The 19,996-nt window shown below is 46.5% G+C and overlaps 1 protein-coding gene across 3 annotated transcripts in view; it reads right to left on the bottom strand.

Moving 5' to 3' along the window:
• The window catches only part of LOC138526072 (uncharacterized), a 139,859-nt gene that overhangs the window by 34,984 nt on the left and 84,879 nt on the right, over positions 1 to 19,996 (bottom strand). For 2 of the 3 annotated variants that reach the window (XM_069636407.1, XM_069636408.1), the window contains exon 2: positions 16,278 to 16,403. The exons of the other annotated variant lie outside the window; for it this stretch is intronic. In XM_069636407.1, coding sequence (XP_069492508.1) covers positions 16,278 to 16,403 — 126 coding nt within the window. The remainder of the gene's footprint in view (positions 1 to 16,277; positions 16,404 to 19,996) is intronic. 3 annotated transcript variants of the gene reach the window in all.

Below are 19,996 nucleotides of genomic sequence, written 5' to 3'. Positions count from 1 at the left end.
GTTCAGGAACTGAGGCAGTGACAGGGGAATTTCCCACATTCTATGAGACTCTATACGGGAAAGAAGGGGACTCAGTAAGGGATGCATTAGATACATACCTCGGGGGGGGTGCCCCGTCCGAAACTCTATTGGGGAGTCCGCTGAACTGGACAAGCCCATCACACAGGAAGAGGTTCTGAAGGCGATAGCCGGTCTGAAACTGGGTAAAGCACCGGTGGAGGACAGATATACAGCAGGCTTCTATAAGAACTTTGCGGGACCCCCTCAGGATTTTTAGCGGGCTTATCTTCCAACATCATGGCCACCGGAAGGGCCCACCCAGCCTCCGTCCTCCGTGAGGGCATTGATCACAGTCATCCGAAGGTAGATAAAGACCCGGAGGACTGTAGGTCCTACCGCCCCATCTCCTAGCTCAACGTGGACGCTAAAATCTTCACTAGAATTCTGGCTACGAGAACGGACGAGCTTATGCCGAGACTCATCCACTCGGACCAGGTGGGCTTCATCCAGGGCAGACAGGGGGCAGACACCTTGCGTAAAATGCTACATCTCATGAGAGAGGCCATGGGAGACATGGGAAACCCAGTCCTGGTGGCCATGGATGAAGAGAAGGATTTCGCCCGGTTGGACTGTGGATTTCTCAACGGGGTACTCCAGAAATGTGGCTTTGGCAGGGGAATCCAGCTGACCATCCTGGCCCTGTACCAGTGCCCCTCAGCAAGGGTCAGTGTCAATGGGCGGCTATCCTGGACCTTATGGCTACAGCGGGGGTGAGACAGGGGTGTATTTTGTCACCCCTGCTGTTCGCCCTAACGATGGAAGTATTGGCGGAGTACTTGAGAGGGTTTACCCAGATGGAGGGCATCAAAGTTGGTGATAAAGCATTCAAACCTCAGGCTTATGAGGACGATGTCATGCTGCACCTGAGACACCCCGCTCAGTCTGTCGCAGCAGCCATGAAGGTAATATAGGAGTTCAGAAGGTTCTCAGGGTTTAAGGTACATATTGTTAAGTCAGTAGTTTTCCCCTTTGCCCTTGACTCTTCAGGAGATTAGAAGAATTGGAACCCCTGGGACTGCAAATCGAGGAGGAGGGGGTAAACACCTCAGGGTTAATATCGTTCGACCCAAATGGACCTGGGTCAGGCCAACTACCCCTCCCCCCTCCACCCTGTTGTGATAAATTATTCACGGAAATTGAATTATGGGGGAAGGGCCAGCTGTCATGGATGGGGAGGCTTAATGCTGAAGGTATATCTGTTTCAAATGCTCCTGGTTAGAGCCCCGGAGGAACTCCTGAAAGAGGCCAAGCGGCGCATCACGAGATTCCTATGGCAGGGCCAGAAACCTAGGGTGGGGTATGAGACCCTTATTCTCCCAAAAGGAAAGGGAGGGGGTTGGGACTCCCAGACCTGATGATGTATTACAGAGTGGCCCAACTCAGGGCATTGGTCCCTCACCTGCGGGAAGACCCAGACAAACAATGGGTATACCTTGAAAATCAACACCTGCTCCCAGCTGCGGTCCCGAGACGAGTTAGAGAACATCCAATATTGGGGGTCCTCTGGGAGGTCCTGGCTATGGGGGAAGTGGAAGCCGACCACCACTTGGCCCTCACCCATGAGTCACATCTGGGCAACACCGGTCAGGGACGAGATACCAGAAGTCGAGCACTACCAGTCCTGGTTTGAGGCGGGGCTCAATAGGGTAGGCCAGTTGGACAAAAGGGGGAATTTATAAGCATCCAGAAGCTCAAGGAGGCATTAGGTATTGCTAAACTGTCAGTGCTGCTATACCTAAGGTTGAAAGGGATATTTATGTCAGAGAAATGGAAGCTGTCCATTCAGAGGGACCTCACCCCAGTTGAGAAGGTTCTAGACGGGTACGCAGAAATAAAAGGCCTCTTTTCACGCCTTTACAGGGCATTATTGGAACCCAGGGCGGAGGCCACCAGGGGATTCAGAATAAAATGGGAGAGGGATTTGGCCACAGGACTGGGAGACGTCCTGTGGCGGCGAATGTGTAGACAGGCTTTCAAGATCTACATTTCTTGCCAGTACAAGTTACATACGATTGAACTGCTGCATCGCTGGCAATATGACCCAATGACATTCTCCAGAATGTTTCCTGCAATGGACCCCCACTGTTGGCACGGATGCGGAGCCAGAGCTAAATACTGGCGCATGTGGTGGACGTGCCCCAGGGTGCAGGTGTTCTGGTCTGAGGTCTTGGGTTGGATCAGAGATGTGGGGGGGGGAGCACACAGTCTGGACCCTTTCTGTGTTCTGTTTGGTCTGGAGAAGCGTGACGAACAATGGGACAAGCCATCCCCCTTGGTACACTTCCTGCTGTTGGCGGCATGGGCGTGCCGAGCCAGGCACTGGAAAAGGGGGCTCCTTCCCTCAGTACAGGAATGGGCTAACACGGCCAAAGATGTATATCTCATGGAGAAGATCTCTGTAGCGATCCACGGAGGTAGTGCCCAAGTGGAGACTGAATGGTTACAATTTCACAACAACTTCTGAGGGAAATGAAGGGGGACAGGTGTGCAAATTGGGGGAATTGACTCAGCCCCTCTCCGAAAGGGGAGGGAAAAAAAGTTGGGATAAAAAACAACAAGAGAGGTGTGCCATTAACATCAGGGGGGTAAGAATGTTGCAAACGCAATCCACTCGGTCAGGAACTTAGACAGGTGTGCACAAACTGAACCCTGGTATACCCAATACGAGCATCTGTATGCAATAAGTGGGGGAGGGTTGGAGGAGGGGGGGGGGTAGTAGGACATGTTGTCAACCACGTAGCTAGTGGGCCTCCGCCTGCATGTTGTTTCATTTTGTTACTGTATGACCTTGTCAAATGCCAATAGAAACAGTTTTACAACTAAAAAATTGCATAGATCAGGCTGAAAAAAGGATGACGTGGGAGAAAAAGCAGAGGAGCGTACAGGGACTTGAGGAGTCAGTGATACAGAGAGAAGATAGTGGTCAGAGAGGTAGACTGGAAGTGAAGACACAGGATAAGCCAAAAAGGATGAAGTAAAAATAGGAACAAGGCAGGAGTCAGAAATATGGGATGGGGGAGTAGAGAGAGGATGGAGGAGATGGGAGTCAGGAATCGAGAGAAATGGGAGAGTAGAGCATTTTGACAAAAGATGGAGATTGAAGTCCCCCAACAATATTACAGGGAGGGTAGGAAGAATTTAAGAAAGAAGATGATCGATTTCATCCCAAAATATTTGTAAATTGCACACTCGGGCCACCGTTTTGTTTCGAGTTTCAGTAGAGAAGCTAAACCTGGCTTGAATGGGAAAGGAGTCTGTACCCCCTCTCGAATCATTGGGCAGGCTTGAGGTACAAACAAAGAAGGCACCCATGGTTAAAATATTTGTATTATGCCAGTAGAATGTTTAAAGCTGCAATTAAGCCATTGACTGAGCAGACTGCTTAGAAATAACATGTCAGTTAAATGTTTGATGTTACTGCTTGACAGAGATCTCAGGAGCAGCGAGGGGCAGGTAGTAGGTGGGATGGCCATAGGGATTAGCAAGACCATGGAGCCCAGTGGAGACAACACAGAAAATGCAGAACAGATACAGTAAGGCAATCTGGGTACTTGAGCAGGAGTGATCAGACAAGCATTTGCAGCACTGTCACTGTTCAAAGGATTTGCACGAGTCGGTGGTCGAGTCGGGTTGAGACTAGTTCCTGTTGGATAAAATATGTGGTCGAAGATGCAACAAATTTGGTGCCTCCACACAGTGAGCGGGAGTTCAATTAATGGCGGCAAGGATAGCTACTGTTGCGGCACAGCATCAAACCTATTTGAAGATGCACCCAGCAGTTCGAAAATGCAAAAGAGTGTCGAAAGCAGTAACTGCGGGTCCTGTGGACAGCTCGAAGCTGGCTTGAAGTAGCAAAACAGGATTCCAGGCTGCTCTGGATTTTTCAAGTTGCTGTAAGTCCCAACCCAAGGGGTCTAGTGCAAAGTGAGGGCTTCTTGCTCAGTTTTCCCATTCCAGTGTGTTTGGTTGGAACCAAAAACAGGTTCCTTCACCTCAAGTGAAGAGCCTGGTTCCAATGCAACCGGCAGAATGGCATGCCTTGGTCCAAAGCCTATGTACCCTGCGGACGGTCAGGGGACAAGCTCTCCTCTGCCGTGGATGCCTTCACCTCTATGCTAGAGGACTTTGGAATGGACTGCATTCCGAGCAGTGGTCCAAATGTGTATTCTTCTTCGAATGTCCAACGTTGAATCAAGGAAGGGGTGAGAGACCCCTCCTTCTAAAGGCTAAATGTCACAGTGGAACTGCTCCAAGCAGGCCTGCTGTAAGAGGTCCAATCCCTACTGCCGTTACATGGCCCCTTTCCTAGTGGCATCTTACCCAGAGTGCCTTGTCCTGAAGAAAATGGAGGGGACCGAAAGAGAGCCCCAACAGAAAAGAGATGGTAAAGATCTCTTTTGGCAACTTTCCCTTGATAGTTCTATGGACCCCCAAACGTGTTACCTTTGTTTTCGAACCCGTCCTGAATTTTTACAGGGAAGTGAAGCCTTTACTCCTGCTGCCTTTTGCTCATTTTGTTATGGGGAAACTGATCAGTCCATCTGACTATCAGTACTGGGAAACTATATTTCCCTTTGGACTGTTTACCTTTTTGTTAACTTTTTAACATAGAACACAGCATTTTACAGTACTGTGGGGATAATTTTCTATCTCCTTAGCCTTTTACACTTGGGCTTTTTTTGTGAATTGTATATGTGCCTTAAGACAAGCTGGTGGCGGCAATTATATTTTTAAGGATTTGTGCGTTATTTCAAATGTGCACATTCACGTGTGTCGCGTATGGCTACTACTCTAAAATGGCCATGCCATGAGATTTTCGCTTGTTGTTTGACCATTTTGTTGTTTGGCCTTCTTCCTGCCTTTGCCAGGTCAGAAAATCCCATAGAAATTCATGCACTTGACAGGCAAAACCCCCTAGCTTTCACAAGGTAGTGATCCCTTTGTGTTCAGAAGTTAAAATGCTACCCCTATTTGCAGGGACTGTATCCCGGCAAGTGTCAGGAATCCACATGCAACCTTTGAACCCGTCCTGTGCCACTAGGAGCAGGGGTGGGCTGCAGAGGTCAGGAGACTGGTGCAGCAACGTTATATAGATGCACTATGCTTTTGGCATGGAGCATTTATGAAAAGGGGGTCTATTCAGCAGGCCTCCTTTTCAGAAACAGAATTATCCACATCACTTAATTTATTAATAAATATAAAAAGGCAGGGGATTTTACACCCAGGCCAGATGGCATTCTGTCACAGTTACACTTTAGAAAACAGATCAAATATTTATAGGAAATCGGAGGATTAGAAAATCTCAGTAGGGCGGATGAGGATGAGCTGAAAGAGGAGTTGAGGAAAGGAGCAGAGGGGAGGAGGCAGGACCATCAGAAGGAGGGGAGAGAACAGTGCTCCAGATAAGATTTGGAAGTGGGAGTATTTTTGTGTGAGGGATTTGACCATCCGCACGTGAAGAGAGCGCTCGCCTGTTTTTTTTTTGTTTCTTTAAAATATGTGGGGCCATTTTCGCACATTTTTCATGCTCACTGTACAGCAGAAAAATATTCATGTACTCTGGGAGGACACAATTTACCAGCGCCGCCCTCCCCAGTCATGTGTAGCCGACACCTGACAGCCGCGGGTACATCAAAAGCCTTTGGCCGTGGGCAGCCTGATTCGAATTTCAAGGCCCCACGGATTTGCATTTCGATTGTCAAACCTTACTGGTGGCGGCGAATACTGAAGAATGTTAATTAGCAGGCCTCAGGGAAGACCTGGGTGCAGGAAGTGACAATGGAGAACAGATGCCAACACCTCTTTGTAATGTAATGCATCAACTTGGTACTAACACCCATCCTTGGTATGAAAGGGCAGTGAATGTCCTGTCTGGAACCACTCCTTTCAGAGCAGGGAGTATCTACTTCAAAGGAGGCCCATGTTGTGATCAAGCGCTGCATAGGGCTCAGTTAATTAGGGAGACACTTTGATGCACAGCAGACAGGAAGATGGGTGGGACTTAGAAGTATATGTTGTCATCCTTCCCCTGTCTGTTGCTAAGCGCTCTGATTCTGACCTGAAGCATCACTGAAGATTGTTGGTGGAGACCCATGATTGGCTCACTTAAGTTAGGCTTGGCCTAAACCAATCCCTGGGACTCATTTGGTTTTAAAAGAGGGCTGAGCCCCTCACTGATCAGATCATCTGAAGACTTCGTAAGCAGTAAGGAGGAACCATTTGGACCCGAGCTGAAGATACAGTCTACTTCACATCTTCCACCAGTGAAGAAAGGCCAGGAGTTCCAAGGAGGACGCAAGATCCCGCCCCTAAACATCTCCCAGGGAACAGAGGGAGATACCGGACTCGGGGGACCCGTCCAGCAGCTCCAGAACCGGTACGCAGCCAGCACACAGCAAGTCCTGCCAGGTTCTGACACCAAGCTTCCTAGGTGGGAAGTGCCGGAGAGTCTCTGGTCAAAGGGCAAGGACGATGCCTGCTAACAGCCTCCGGAGCTTTGGGCTGTCCGCCTTGAACGGATAAAAGCCCTGCAAAGAAGCTAGGAGGAGTGCCACACAAGCATCATCCAGCATCCAACTTTTTAAGGACAATTTCGAAACAGTTGAGTCTTCGAACCGCATCCAGCTGCACCACTGACTGTTGTCAGGCCACAGTCGCCAGAGCCACCAGGGACGCCTAGACCAGCATTCCTGATCCGCCAGCCAGCAGAGACAATGATTCTTGGCCCGAGCCGCTACACCGGACAACCTGCAGACGTCCGTCCAGCATCGCTTGCTGAACTGCCTCCCGCCTGGTACCCGCAACTGTCTCCCGCCACTAACTGTCTCACGGGCTGCAAAGTGCCCTGGAACCACCTCGATGCTATTGTGCCCTCCACCCATGAACCATCAATATGGTTATTGAGATGTGAAGTGCTACAGTAGGTTATGGAGTTGTTGCACAGAAAAAATAACGCTTTGTGCTAGGCTTTATGAGATCATCCGAAATGACTTCCCTAAATGAGCTTAAATAAGCACCTGTATGAACCAATGTAGCCTATGGCAAAAGCCCACTATGTACTGGTGATGTATAGTGCAACCATGGCAGGAAACACCCATTCTAGTGAAGCTTGCATTGCGAAAACTACAAGGTAAACTTCAGTTGTACCTGTGTTGTGCATCCAATGTAATATGATACTAGTGATAATTGGTAAGAGGACAAAGAACGATTTGTAGGTTAAAACGTTGCTTTTGTGATAAGGCCAGGATTTTAGCCGTGTCTGGGTGGAGGGGCTGCCACTAAACCACTCCGACCCCATGTTTGTGTGTGCAGGCCCTGTGACGATTCATCAGGTCTTGTGCCAAATACCCCCTCCACCCCTCCCAAGGGTGGTAATATGCCCCTCTGGGGGATAAGGACGTCCACCTGGAGAAAAGCCTCTATACCACCACAACACATAAACCACTACCCTCATTGTCACCTCCATCATTGATAGTAGCACCATGTGCTCTTATAAACCCATGGCTGTGACCAATATAAGACATACTGAGATGTAGAAGAACATGAGAGACATGTGGAGAACCCGGATGAAAAGTCAGCCAAGTACTATAACGAGGGGGCTAACTGGAGGCATGAAGAGTGCCAAAGAGACTTTCACAGACGGTGTTGATGTTTCACAAGGACAGTGTCAACAGCATAAACAAGAAAGCGAGAACAGACAAAGATCTCATCATGGAAGCCAGGAATACACAAACAAAACATAGGAAGTTCAAACGTGAAATGCTGCAGCCGGGACACTTGCATCTCTCGGGGAGAGAGAGAGAGAGAAATGGACAGGACGTTGCCAGAGCGTCCCGAGAGCCGGCAGAGGGCCGACTCACTTGGTGGTGGCGTGACTGCTGGAAGGTGGACCGCTCAGTCCAGAAATGACACTGAGAACACGAGTCTGAGACAGAACGTTGCAGGAAGAGAGAAGAAGGAGAAAAGGCCATCAATACCTCAGGAAAAAACAGAGCTGTGTTCCCAAGGCACTAAAGGTAACAGGAACGGTGGAAAGACCGGGTGTGGTCAGGTAAGAGGCCGAGCTCCACCAGAGTGCATCGGGAGTCATCGCCCTCGTCGCAGTGGCCAAACCAATACCAGTGCTCCAGCAGAGTGCATCGGGAGAAAGCTTGTCGCAGTGGCTCAGCTAATACCAGTGCTCCAGCAGAGCGCATCGGGAGGCATCTCCCGCGTTGCAGTGGTCCAACCAAGAGGGGTGTCACAGTATTGGTGTTATGGCGGTACGATAACCCTCTTTCCAAATGACGATATATCATGGTTATCACGGTATAGCAGGTGGAGTTAACTAAACTTAAATATTTTCTTAAAAAGGTCATGCATTGTCAAATTTAACATCACAAACAAAACCAGGCCCCGAGGGCCAGAATTGGGCTGTTCAACATACTTTCCACTAAACGTCACCCCTTGCTTCCACCAAACAACACAAAAACATGTTTGGAGAGGAGGAGGGGAGCCCTGCTGCAACTGACAAAGCAAACTTAATAGCTTTTCTTAAGTGGTCATTTAGACTTTTAGCTCCCCCACATGATATGTAAATTCAATAATAGAACCAGCGAAATCCCCCATTGTCATATGTTTAGAAAACATGATTGTGTTTTTGTCAAACTGTCATAGCCAACTCAGACACACCGAAAGGTTGCATAGTGATCTAATCACTATAGCTTGTTTACCATCTGCCTGGTGTATTATGAAGGTCTGATGTCACATTGACCATGTAGTCCTAAAGGGACAGAGTTCAGTGATTTCTTTCTTGATTCTTGCAATACATGTTCATTTACCTTCTTAAAGATAGTGGCGAAAAGAAAATAATTTTAAAATGACAAAGTTCAAATACATATCGGCACAAATATGGCCTAGACCACCACCTCAACAAAGCCCAGTCATTACCGTTTTCCCAAGGTCTGAATGCATTAGGACCCTTGTGATGCGAGTTCAGAGGGAGGAATGCTTTCATGGGTGGTGCCACAAATTGAGAATAGACCTAAGAAATATTTCACCCCCATTGCTCTGGATACTTCAAATTGAATGTAGAATCAGTTCTGCCTGCTTGAGTCAAAAGCCATATGCAGAAAGCAGGTAGGTGAAGAATCAAGCGAAGCAACAACTCTAGTGCCAATGTCGAAATCTACACAGAGGATAGTGTGGGGGTGGGGCGAGTTTATTTACCAGCAGAAAGCACTGAAAGGCCCCGTGTTCACACAGTCTTTTTTACAACATAAAAGTGGCACACAGTTGCAAATGGAAATTAATTCCTTTTGGAACACTGTTTGAATAGTACTTAAGGGGGAGATTTTTGATAACATGTGATGCAAATTGTACATTTAAAAGAATATTTATTCAGCAACAGTGGTCAAAACTATTAGCCGCATAGTAAAGTCACTCATCAAACTGGCCCACTTTGGCCAAAAATGTGCCCCACTTTGACCCAAATAACGGCCCCACACAAGCATTTCGCGTTTTTTGGTTCGTCCATGGGCCTATTGCCCTAAAAGCCAGTCCATGCCTGGTCTACAGAGCTAAAGTTGTTCGTGGACATGCATCAGAAGGGCATCCAGTTCATTTCCACCTTTGAAGTCTGGGATGTGCAGTTCCCCATCTTTCAAATTGGTGGGTAAACTACAAATCCCAGAATTCTAAGCTAAAACAGAACTGGATGGCTATCCGATCCATGACCAGGAGAAACTTAAGTTCCTTGAATCTAAACCTTGGGGAGAGTAATTCAATATGCATGACTTCACAGGCCGTCTTTTTTTTGTTTTACAATTTGCACAGCCCGAACAAGAGCTGTTCCAATGTGTGTTTGCTCAGTGCTGTAGGACCTTCACTTACTGAACTAATTGCACATGATGCCGGGCCAGGCTGAATAGATACATTTCTGCTCCTGTGTGGTTGCTAAGCAAAGTGCTCCTGGCTCCACTGTTTTGCAAGTCACTGAACGTTTTATTACATTTGTTTACACCCGAACAAAAGGAAAAATAAAATGCTCACTTTCGGTTCAGGCCCTCAGTTCACCCTTGTGATGTCCCTGTGATCTTGCTAATTTCAAATTGAAAATCGGAATCACCACAGAAGATCTGACCAGTAGCGCGGAGCAGCATGACCGTGTGAAAACATTTATAAACTGTATGTTGCCTTTCAAATAAATAATACCTGAAACAAAATAACTTTGTTCTAGTTTTCCCATGAAATCCAGGTCTGGCGGAGTCTATGAGCTGGAGTCTCTGGTATGCTTATAGAGCCAGTCAGTCAGCTCATCATTACCAGCTTTGCATGGGGAACACAAAGGTTCAGGCACTGGGCAGCTTTCAACACAATTTGTGCAAAATCGGCTGATCTTAGACCCGACTCTACTGATCACAGATAAAGAGCGGTCACAGCAGCAAAGCATTATTTACTAATGTGGCCTCACTTTCCCTATGCTCTTGTCTGCCAAACAAGGCCCCCTTGGCAGACGGCACATCCAACAGTGCAAGACCAAGACTGCGCAGCACTTGCTTACTACAGCCTTTCCAAATCAGATTGAAAAGCACACTTAACGGTATAAACAACGTGACGGTTATTATTGTTCAATTAAGTTGTGCACAGTATCTTTAAAAGTATACCGTTACATCCCTACCAACCAATACTACTGCTCCAGCAGAGTGCATCGGGAGAAAGCTTGTCGCAGTGGCTCAGCTAATACCACTGCTCCAGCAGAGTGCATTGGGAGGCATCTCACGCGTTGCAGTGGTCCAACCAATACCACTGCTCCAGCAGAGTGCATCAGGAGAAAGCTTGTCGCAGTGGCTCAGCTAATACCACTGCTCCAGCAGAGTGCATTGGGAGGCATCTCCCGCGTTGCAGTGGTCCAACCAATACCACTGCTCCAGCAGAGTGCATCGGGAGAAAGCTTGTCACAGTGGCTCAGCTAATACCAATGCTCCAGCAGAGTGCGTTGGGAGGCATATCCCACGCTGCTGTGGTCTAACCAATACCACTGATCCAGCAGAGTGCGCCAGGAGAAAGCTTGTCGCAAGGGCTCAGCTAATACCACTGCTCCAGCAGAGTGCATCGGGAGGCATTTCCCGCGTTGCAGTGGTCCAACCAATACCACTGATCCAGCAGAGGGCATCAGGAGAAATCTCAAAGCAGTGGCTCAGCTAATACCACTGCTCCAGCAGAGTGCATTGGGAGGCATCTCCCTCGTCGCAGTGGCCAAACCAATACCACTGCTCCAGCAGAGTGCACCGGCAGGCGCCTCCTTCATTGTAGTGGTCCAATCAATACCACTGATCCAGCAGAGTGCATTGGGAGGCAACTCCCTTGTCGCAATGGCCCAATCATTACCACTGTGGCGAAGGGTTTCCTCATATACAGAGAAGAATGGAAAAAACATTGTTTTTGAAGAAGAGGATACAAGCTTCCTGTAAAAGTGCTAAAGGAGCAGCGTGGAGAACTTTGCTAAAGGTACCATACCAGGAGAAGGTAATTCCCCTGGCCTTGTTTTGAAGGGACATTGAAAGAATTTTTATCATGATAAAACTGAAACAAGACAAAGGGAAAGGGGAAGTATTCTCCTGGTGAAGGAACTTTACTTTTGTTATAGTCTTTTGGTAGAAGTGTTAGGGTTAGGGTTAGAGTGTTTGGTTTCTGACAGAGGACGGAGAACATATTTTTGGACAGACATCCTGGCAAGTCACTTTAGTTTTCCCTAGGTTGAGGCAGGGCAAGCCATTAGAAGCAGGTAGAGATAGGCTTCTTTCTCTATAAATAATATATGTTTGTAGCCCCAAACATAACCCCTCATTGTCAGTATCCTTCTTTTACACCCTCACAGCCGGCAAGTACCTCCCTCCTTTCCTGAAAGTCCCATTCTTTGATGTTGAACGAGAACTACAAGAGGCCTGGCAACGGGGACCACAACAACAGTCCTCAGACCCTAGGATAACGGCGGAGAGAGGAGACAACATTGGGTGTTCGGGTCCCGTGGAGGCCCGGCACCACGGGGGGATGGAATGGGCCGCCAGCCGGAGCCATGACTATGCCTGCTCAGCCACAGGGCCGCACAGACCTCCTGGTGCGGCCAGGGTGCACCCACCAGGAGATGCTGGGGCCTTGGGAGAAACGGAGGGAGATGCCATGTCCCAGCACACTGGCATTCTGAGTCACAGGACACCATCGGGGGGCGGGGGAGAGGAGACAGACCTGCACCTGGGGCGAAAGGTGGTATCAGTGGGGACTGGGGAAGGAGGAGGGACCAAGCGTCCCCAAAGGACTTAGCGGCGAGAGATTGCTAGAGGGGCAGTTGAAGTGAGGGCTGGAAGGGAGAGGACATGACTGCAGTTGGCTGCTAAAACACCAACTAATAAATAGGAAAGGTTACAACCTACCTGGATATGCAGTCTTCATTCCTGTAATGATGGACAGGAACGTGAAAGGGAGTGTAAAGAAAAGGAGTGCAAAGAGCATAGTTTAGGGAGACAATCCAAAGCTCAAGTCAAGAAGTTAAATTCATTACGAGCCAATGAGGAGTTTGCTGTAGAGATCTGTTGCCTGCAAGGCCCCCATGCCTGTGCTGCATCGTTAAGAGAGAGGTCCATAGTGACATAAATCTGCCAAAATCTGTGGTGTAGCAAGCCTTGGCAATACTTGGTTAGCTGATGGGAAAGATTTTTCCATTTGCTGCTTTCCCTTCATAGACAATGGGACACACTACATTTTGCTTCTGGGTTGAACCTTTCCTTACTTCATCGTAAGTGAAGCCTTGTTGATCCACTTACCGTGCTAGGCTCATCTGTTTTGGGGCATTGATCAGTTCTTATGGCTATCATTGCAGGAGAACTCTATCCTCCATAGTGAGGTTCTTTGTTTATTTTTCCTGCACACGTCGCCTTCTGTAAAATGCAGTAGAGACACTGTCCCTGTAACTTTGTTTTGAGCAACTTTGGGGTTACTAGCATGATGTGACCAGGATGGGCAACAGATACTTTTTACAGTGTTTTCTTTTTTTATACTTTTTTATATTCTTGTGTACATTTTCAAATTACCCCTCACCATATACTCAACATGGCTGTGCCAAAATACTTTTGCATGTCTTTTGCTCATCTAGTCTTTTGACATTCTTCCTGCCCTGAAGTAGCAGGATGTTCCATGCATGTTCAGCCATTTCCCAGAGAAGGTCACAGCTTTTGCGGGCAACGTCACAATCTGTGTGTTTGCCCCGATGTTGGTGGCTGGGTCTGCATTGCCCTAGTCCACATCCAAGCCAGGTGGGCTTGTTGCTGGGCAGATGCAGTGGCCAGAGGCTGTCCAGCATTAGACAACCCCAGCCAGTTTGAATGGTGCAGATTCTAAACATTGCTGGGGGCAACTCCAGCCTGGATTCTGGATAAAAGGACAACTCCTGCATCCATTCTTCAGATCATTGGAGCCAAGATTCCTATGAGGAGAGCAGCCTGCTGAAGACCCAGAACACATCAGTGGAAGATCATCAGAATCCCCTTTTCCAGACCTTCATCACTGCTTCGATGCCTGGACCTGTGGGATCAACCAGTCCCAACCTCTGCTCAAAAATCCAGCCGCTGGAAGTGCTCAGAACAGTCCCAGAACCATCCTCTTGGCAAGCCAGATGTCCTCATGGGCTAATTTGCTGCAACAGTCGCCATCCTGAGTTGAGCCTTGGCACTCAGCAGATCAGGTCATGGAACAAGAAGCATGTCCACGAAGTTGCAGCTCTCCTCCACGAAGAGGGGCCTTGCCGGACCAGTTTCTCTGTTCACGCCACAGGAGTCGCCTTTTGCCATTTTCTTGGTGTCAGAGTTTGAATTAAGATTCGATGAGCCCGAGCTAAAACTAGCTTGTGGGAGTCGGGCATCACCTTGTAGGCAGGAGCATTTGCAGGGGAAACTGGAGCTACCAGGAGACGCTACTTTATGTATGATTGTGTTCAAATGTGCATTAGATGTGTTCTAATTCTTCCTTATTATCACTCTCAAATACTCCAATTTAATGTTGCATATACATGTTTGTAAGGCACCAGTTGACCTGAGGAGCCAACAATAGCTGCTGGTAGCAGTTAGTTTCAAGCTAACCAGGCTCGCCTAGGCTAGAAGCAGGAGCTAAATAGCTCTCAGTGATTTTGAACCCATAATTGGCCATAGCTGCTCACCGCCTACATTGAGCCCTGGATGTCCTTTGATGTCAGCGTGGTGGTCCCGATGTCGGTGTGCCCACCTGTCCAGAATCTAGAATACGGTTCATCAGTGCACGTAATCACAAACTAGCTGGACCCAAGAAACCGACTCCTGAAGTGACCTCTGCACCCGCGACTCCTGGGCATCTTCCAACGGAACCAAGGCACGAATCCAGAAGGCCTAGTGATTTCAGGAACTCCTACAGTAGTCCCCAAGTGAATCAGAGTACAGGGGATGAGCAAACATACATAACTGGCACCCTCCGTCTCCATAGGGTTCTAGCGGTGTAAGGTCCTAGCCCTATTTCTCCCCTGCCTAGCCTTGAACGGTGGTGCTCTGGCCTGGTATCCTCCACTAGTTCTCCCCTAAGGTGGAATGATTAGGAGAGGGTCTTTTAAAAGAGTTTCTTTTATTTTTATTGAAAGTTGAAATAACTACTTGTTGGCTCAAGTCAAAACTTGTTAAATTGTCCTACAGAGGCTCCTAGCCTCCTGAAAAGACTTCTATTGGGGCCGGTGACTCTAAGGGCACAAGGCCGCTTATTTTCTAGCTATGGAAGAACTTCAAGGTTAGAACCATAATTCTACGGTTTTTAATGGTGTTCGCTAACTTTTTAGTCTCAACCTATTAGTTCTCAAAAACTTGATTACTTACCTGGTTCTGTTTCTTTATTCAATTGCTTTGCTACACTTTCAGTATATTGAAAAGTGCTTCTAACTGTATTTAACAGTGAAGTGTTAGTGCTCTTAGCAGAGCACAGAAAGGTCAATTTGTATATATTAGGATTGAATGTTTTAGTATATTACTTACCTCTGGTTTGTCAGTGATAGCTGTCTAAGGCCTACATAAACAACTATTTTTATACTAACTAGTATTATTAAAAGTGCTCTGTGTCTGTTTAACTGAACCCTCCACCACTCCACATTGTCATATGCCTGAGCCTTGCTGTCTGGTCACACTACCTAGAGTTTGTCAGTGATAGCTTGTCAGTGAGTTTGTCAGTCTAGAGTTTGGCTAGACATCAGTGTGTCCACCTATTTGTCAGAATAGGGCAGCCTCTCAGGAACTGTCCACTGGGCTGGTTCTGAAAATCCCTCTCCAGGAGGCAGAGATGAAACTCATCATGGAGAAGGCGGGAGCCCTGGAATGGCTCTTTGCTGTGGTTTTGGCTGAGAGGAGGGTCCCAGAATAGCATTACTGGTCGGGACGTATGGCAATGGTGTCCGAGCAGGGAGCGGCTGTTGGCCTTTACCCTGATCATCTTTTTAGATGGCCACCTCCAACTACTTCTTGAACTGTTTGCCCAGCTGAGCCCTCCAGCTCCCAGGGACCCATACTAGCATTCTCACAGGAACAAGCATTGGTAATATGGTCTCCTCCTGGCTGCCAATCATCCAGCAGATCAAAAGGGACTCCTGCAATAGATACAGAGTTCTGGACCAGGATCGGCATGTTCTTCAGGGCCAGCTTCAGGAACAGAGGTCACTGTTGGCCACTGGACAGGTAAGAGGGGCTTTGCACAAAGGGTGCAACAGCTGTCACGGGAACAAAAGGCTAAACTGGCCCTGGTGGTAGTCAAACCTGAGACCTACTAGTTTTATAAAAGCCTTCTCATCTGAAACATAACCCAGCCAGATAACTGCACACGTCTGTTATCTAAATATAACTGATCATCTTACTTGAGTTTGAAGATCTACGTGACATGCATTAAAATGTATACATAAGGCTGGCCTTCCTTTGGTAAGCCTGGAAAAGGCTGATCATCATTAGGTAACTGAAAGACAAACAGAATCAGGGGCCATTATCTTTTTGTGAATCTCGCCTGCAAGTGGGTGCAATATTCCTAATGCGACATTGTATTCTATTTAGCGCTTGCAGGCAAGTATCAACATCTATGAAGTCCTGTAAATAACTGTGCATTAAAAACTGGGACGGTCCATGCAGAGTTTGAACCAAAGCTTCCCCACCTCTATTTTGTGGACTCAACCCACTGAGATAACTTACCTTGCCATGCTTGCCCTTCAGGGAGACAGTTTGTTGGGGGCTTGGGTGTTGGGGTGATGCACGTGGTGCCGCCAATATTTAGGTGGGTCTCCCCTTTACAGCTGGATGTGTTGGTGCAGGAAGTCTCTATGGAAAAATAATATGGTCATTAAAGCGGTCTTAATGTCAGAATGTTTATGTTTTTGACCCCTCCGTCCAGGACTAAGTTCCCATATTACCCCTTAATTGCCTCGTCCACCTCATCCAGTCCAGATATGCATATTATAAAGGAGCAACCCACCCAAAGACCAACTCTGCCCTCTGTTACTGCTCTGCATGTAATTCATGTGCAAAATGACAACCTTGTTCATAACAAATACAAATATCTAAGCTAATGATGTTGTGGTCTGACCTCATCTATTAAGTATGTTGTCATGTTGTGAGGTCTGCCTGAATGAACAATTTCACCTGTGTTTTAATTTTCACTGCAGTATTAGTTGCATACAAATATAATTGTGAAGCAGTAATTACTGCTGTGTTTGGTGGATATTTTCACCTGATATCCAAAGAAAATGTATTAAAAAGCAAAGTGTGTTATGATAATCAAAAATGTGGAAGATTGGAGAGAAACAAAAAAACATTACAAGGCATTAAATAGTTTTCAAAAAATAGATTAGCAGAGTTTGCAAATTAAATTTTTCTTGATTAGCAAAGAAACCTATTTTATTAGCAAATTTGTCCTAATGTTTTTAATGCCACCAGAAGGTACTGGTACCCAAGATATAAAATGAGCAACAGTGAGATAAGTCAGGCCTTGCAAATTCTTTAAAATTCCACTAGACCTGCAAGTTAAGTAACTTACTTTACCCACTGGATTGAAGAGACATGCACTAGATCCATGGCAACGGATGACAACACTTTTTAATGCACTTTCTGTAAAATGGTGCATTTCCCCACAAACCCACTTTAGTCTGGCACACTGCTGCCACCCAGAGGCCAGCCATGGACAAGGAAACTTTTGACATTTACTAAAGTTTAAATAAATGTTTTAAACATCCACTGCAAATGGTACTGGCCCTTCTTAAAATCTACTCAACTATGCGAGTGGGCGAAAATACTTTGCGAGTCCTGGAAGAGTGTCTGTAAAACGTTTAGCTGCAGGAATGGACACAAATAAATCGATATGATAAAAAAGGCTCTGAAAACAGTTTGCCCAACCCTCTCTACCGCAGGTGCAAATATATAATGCAATCTTAATCATAGAGCAAAGTGACCTCTGGAGGCCAACTACAGTGTACAGTTTTGCAGTAGGTCTGCAGATGTACATACTGGATGTAACTATTGATTGATACTTTAAGTAAATATCAAGTTAGCTTTGTGTATTCATTATGTAAAAGAATAAGGAGAGTGGATGGCGTAGCAGGCAGAGAACTGGGCAAACTAGGTAGAATATTGTAGTTTGCGGCCATCTCACGTTCAGGGTAGCGGGTATAAAGCAACATGGTCATAGAGAATGTCAAGGAGTATGGAATCAGCTCGTGGGTTGAGCACCAGTTGCAAGCTGTATGTAACCAGCAGGCCACAGGACTAGGTTTGCCATCAAAGCAATTGGAGGGGTGGTCATGTGCATTTTCAAAAGTGTCCACTCGTCAATAGGATGCATCTTCCCCAACATAATGAAATCTAGTTGACACTGAGATTTAGATACACTTAACTGTAAAGCATGGAGACAATGCAGTGTTTTGCAGTAGTGATACTGTAATTATGCATTATGTAACCTATTACATTTTTAGAAAAGGAATTGAAAGCCTTATTAAAAAATAGAACTAACACATACTGGTCTTTGCCAGACTGGATACAGTTAGCTTAATGACATTATTATCCTGATTATTTCTGATTTGCAATTATTTGAAAAAGAAATAAAATGTGCGTAGCACTCCCACACAGGCTTTTTGGCACAAGAGTGAAGGAGGTGATTACTGCTGCACTCTCTCTCTCCATTAGCCAATTAGAACTTGCAGTTAACAGAGAAAAGAGGTTTTGCGAGAGCTCTGAAGGCAAGAAAGGAATGCAGGTCGAGCTGTGCATTCATTGAACAGGGTAAGTAGCTAGCGTTGCTACGCAAGTGCCAATTTCATTAGCAAACCAACAGAATTGCATAGCAAATTGCTCTGCAACACTGCTTATTGTATGCCTTGCATTACATTGAGAATTGCTTTTACTAAAGCCAGTAAACATCGGAATAGAAAAAGAAAGTTTTCAATTACTACCTGTGTGCTGATCTGGCGGGATTGGCCTAGGAAAAGATGGGGAAAATATGAGCAAATATGCTCAATGACATCCCGCCATGTGGTCTTCTCGGGAGTGAGTGCTTAAAAAGGGAACACTTTTGCTTCATCCCCCATAAGAGAAAAGGTCAAGGAAGGGAATCTCAGATGTAGATCCAAGGACGCAACAGACGAGTTAGGATATTAATTTTCTGTGAAACACACAGGCATATATCTACAAGGTGATATATGGTGCTTTTATTGGCTTGCGTCCCTGGCAGATTGAAGTAGCCAAGGAAGATGCATCCTGAGCTTGTGATTGATACTGGTGATGAGTTTGGAAGATCATTGAGGAATGGCCCTCACCCGATAGATGAGAATATGGCATTCAGTGTATGTGATAGGGAGATTTTAATTGGAGAATTGTAGAGGTTGAGTCTGATTTGCAGATACCTGCCAAAGAATGTTTATTCACAGCTAGGTCCAGGCTACAAAAAAAAAAAAAAAAAAAAAAAAAAAGTCACAGCCAAATAGTGTTCCTCACTGGCAGGGTGTTGAATCTTCATATGCCTAGACATAATACTTTTTTATTCAGCTCAATGCTACACGTAATTGATCTTGAACAGGTGAAAAGCTGGTCCAGCCTTGACAGGATGCAAGCTGTGTGAAAGAAAACCGTGGGCTCACCTGCTGTTCAATGGAACACTCTGCCACTCATTTGCCCTGTAGTGTATTCAAAAATAATCAGCCATCCACTTTGGTAGTTTTGCTCAAAAAACGTTTTATGTTTGTTATGATATCCACAATTGAAGTGTGAATTTACAATTTCATTCAAAAAACACAATTTTGTGTTTAGATCCGATGAGCCATGAATTTGCCTCCAAATGTACACAATATTACTGCCACAACATGTACATGTTTCGATCCAACATGGATCCTCATCAGGTGGTGTAACGATTCACCCGTCTTCCTACTTCTCTTGTGCATATCGCATCCTGTGTGCGCGATGTGTTACCGTGCAACGCATCGGACCTGAAGGATTCAAGATGTGACCTGCAGATCTCAAACAGGCGAGCCAGAAAAGGAGGGGACAGTAATTGGAACAAAGGGTTGCAGGAAAGCAGAATGGAGGTTCACTCAATTACCTAAATAATATGGAACCAGGAACACTACAAACTGTCTTCTTGGGTGGTTGTGTAAATTCATTCTAGGTGGTCAACACTGGTGAAAAGAGAGGCAGTAGTTCACCCTTACAAATCTTCAAAAATCTCAGTTGCTTTATACTGGTGTAGTAAAACAGCTGATTAAATTGAGGGATGAATTGATGATCAGGGGAGGGGGTCAACATGGAGGCGCCTTCTTGGAAGACACTAATGATACATCTCTCTCCCTCTCCCTCTCCCTCTTTTTCTCCCTCTCCCTCTCCCTGCCTTTCGCTTGGGGCCACAGCAGTGTTATCTTCTGGCATGTGAA

This window comes from Ambystoma mexicanum, chromosome 7p (assembly GCF_040938575.1).
Source record: "Ambystoma mexicanum isolate Mex_15411 chromosome 7p, UKY_AmexF1_1, whole genome shotgun sequence".
Taxonomy (NCBI): Eukaryota; Metazoa; Chordata; class Amphibia; order Caudata; family Ambystomatidae; genus Ambystoma; species Ambystoma mexicanum.
The sequence above is the reverse complement of the archived record's forward strand: the minus strand, read 5'-3'. Positions and strand labels throughout refer to the sequence as shown.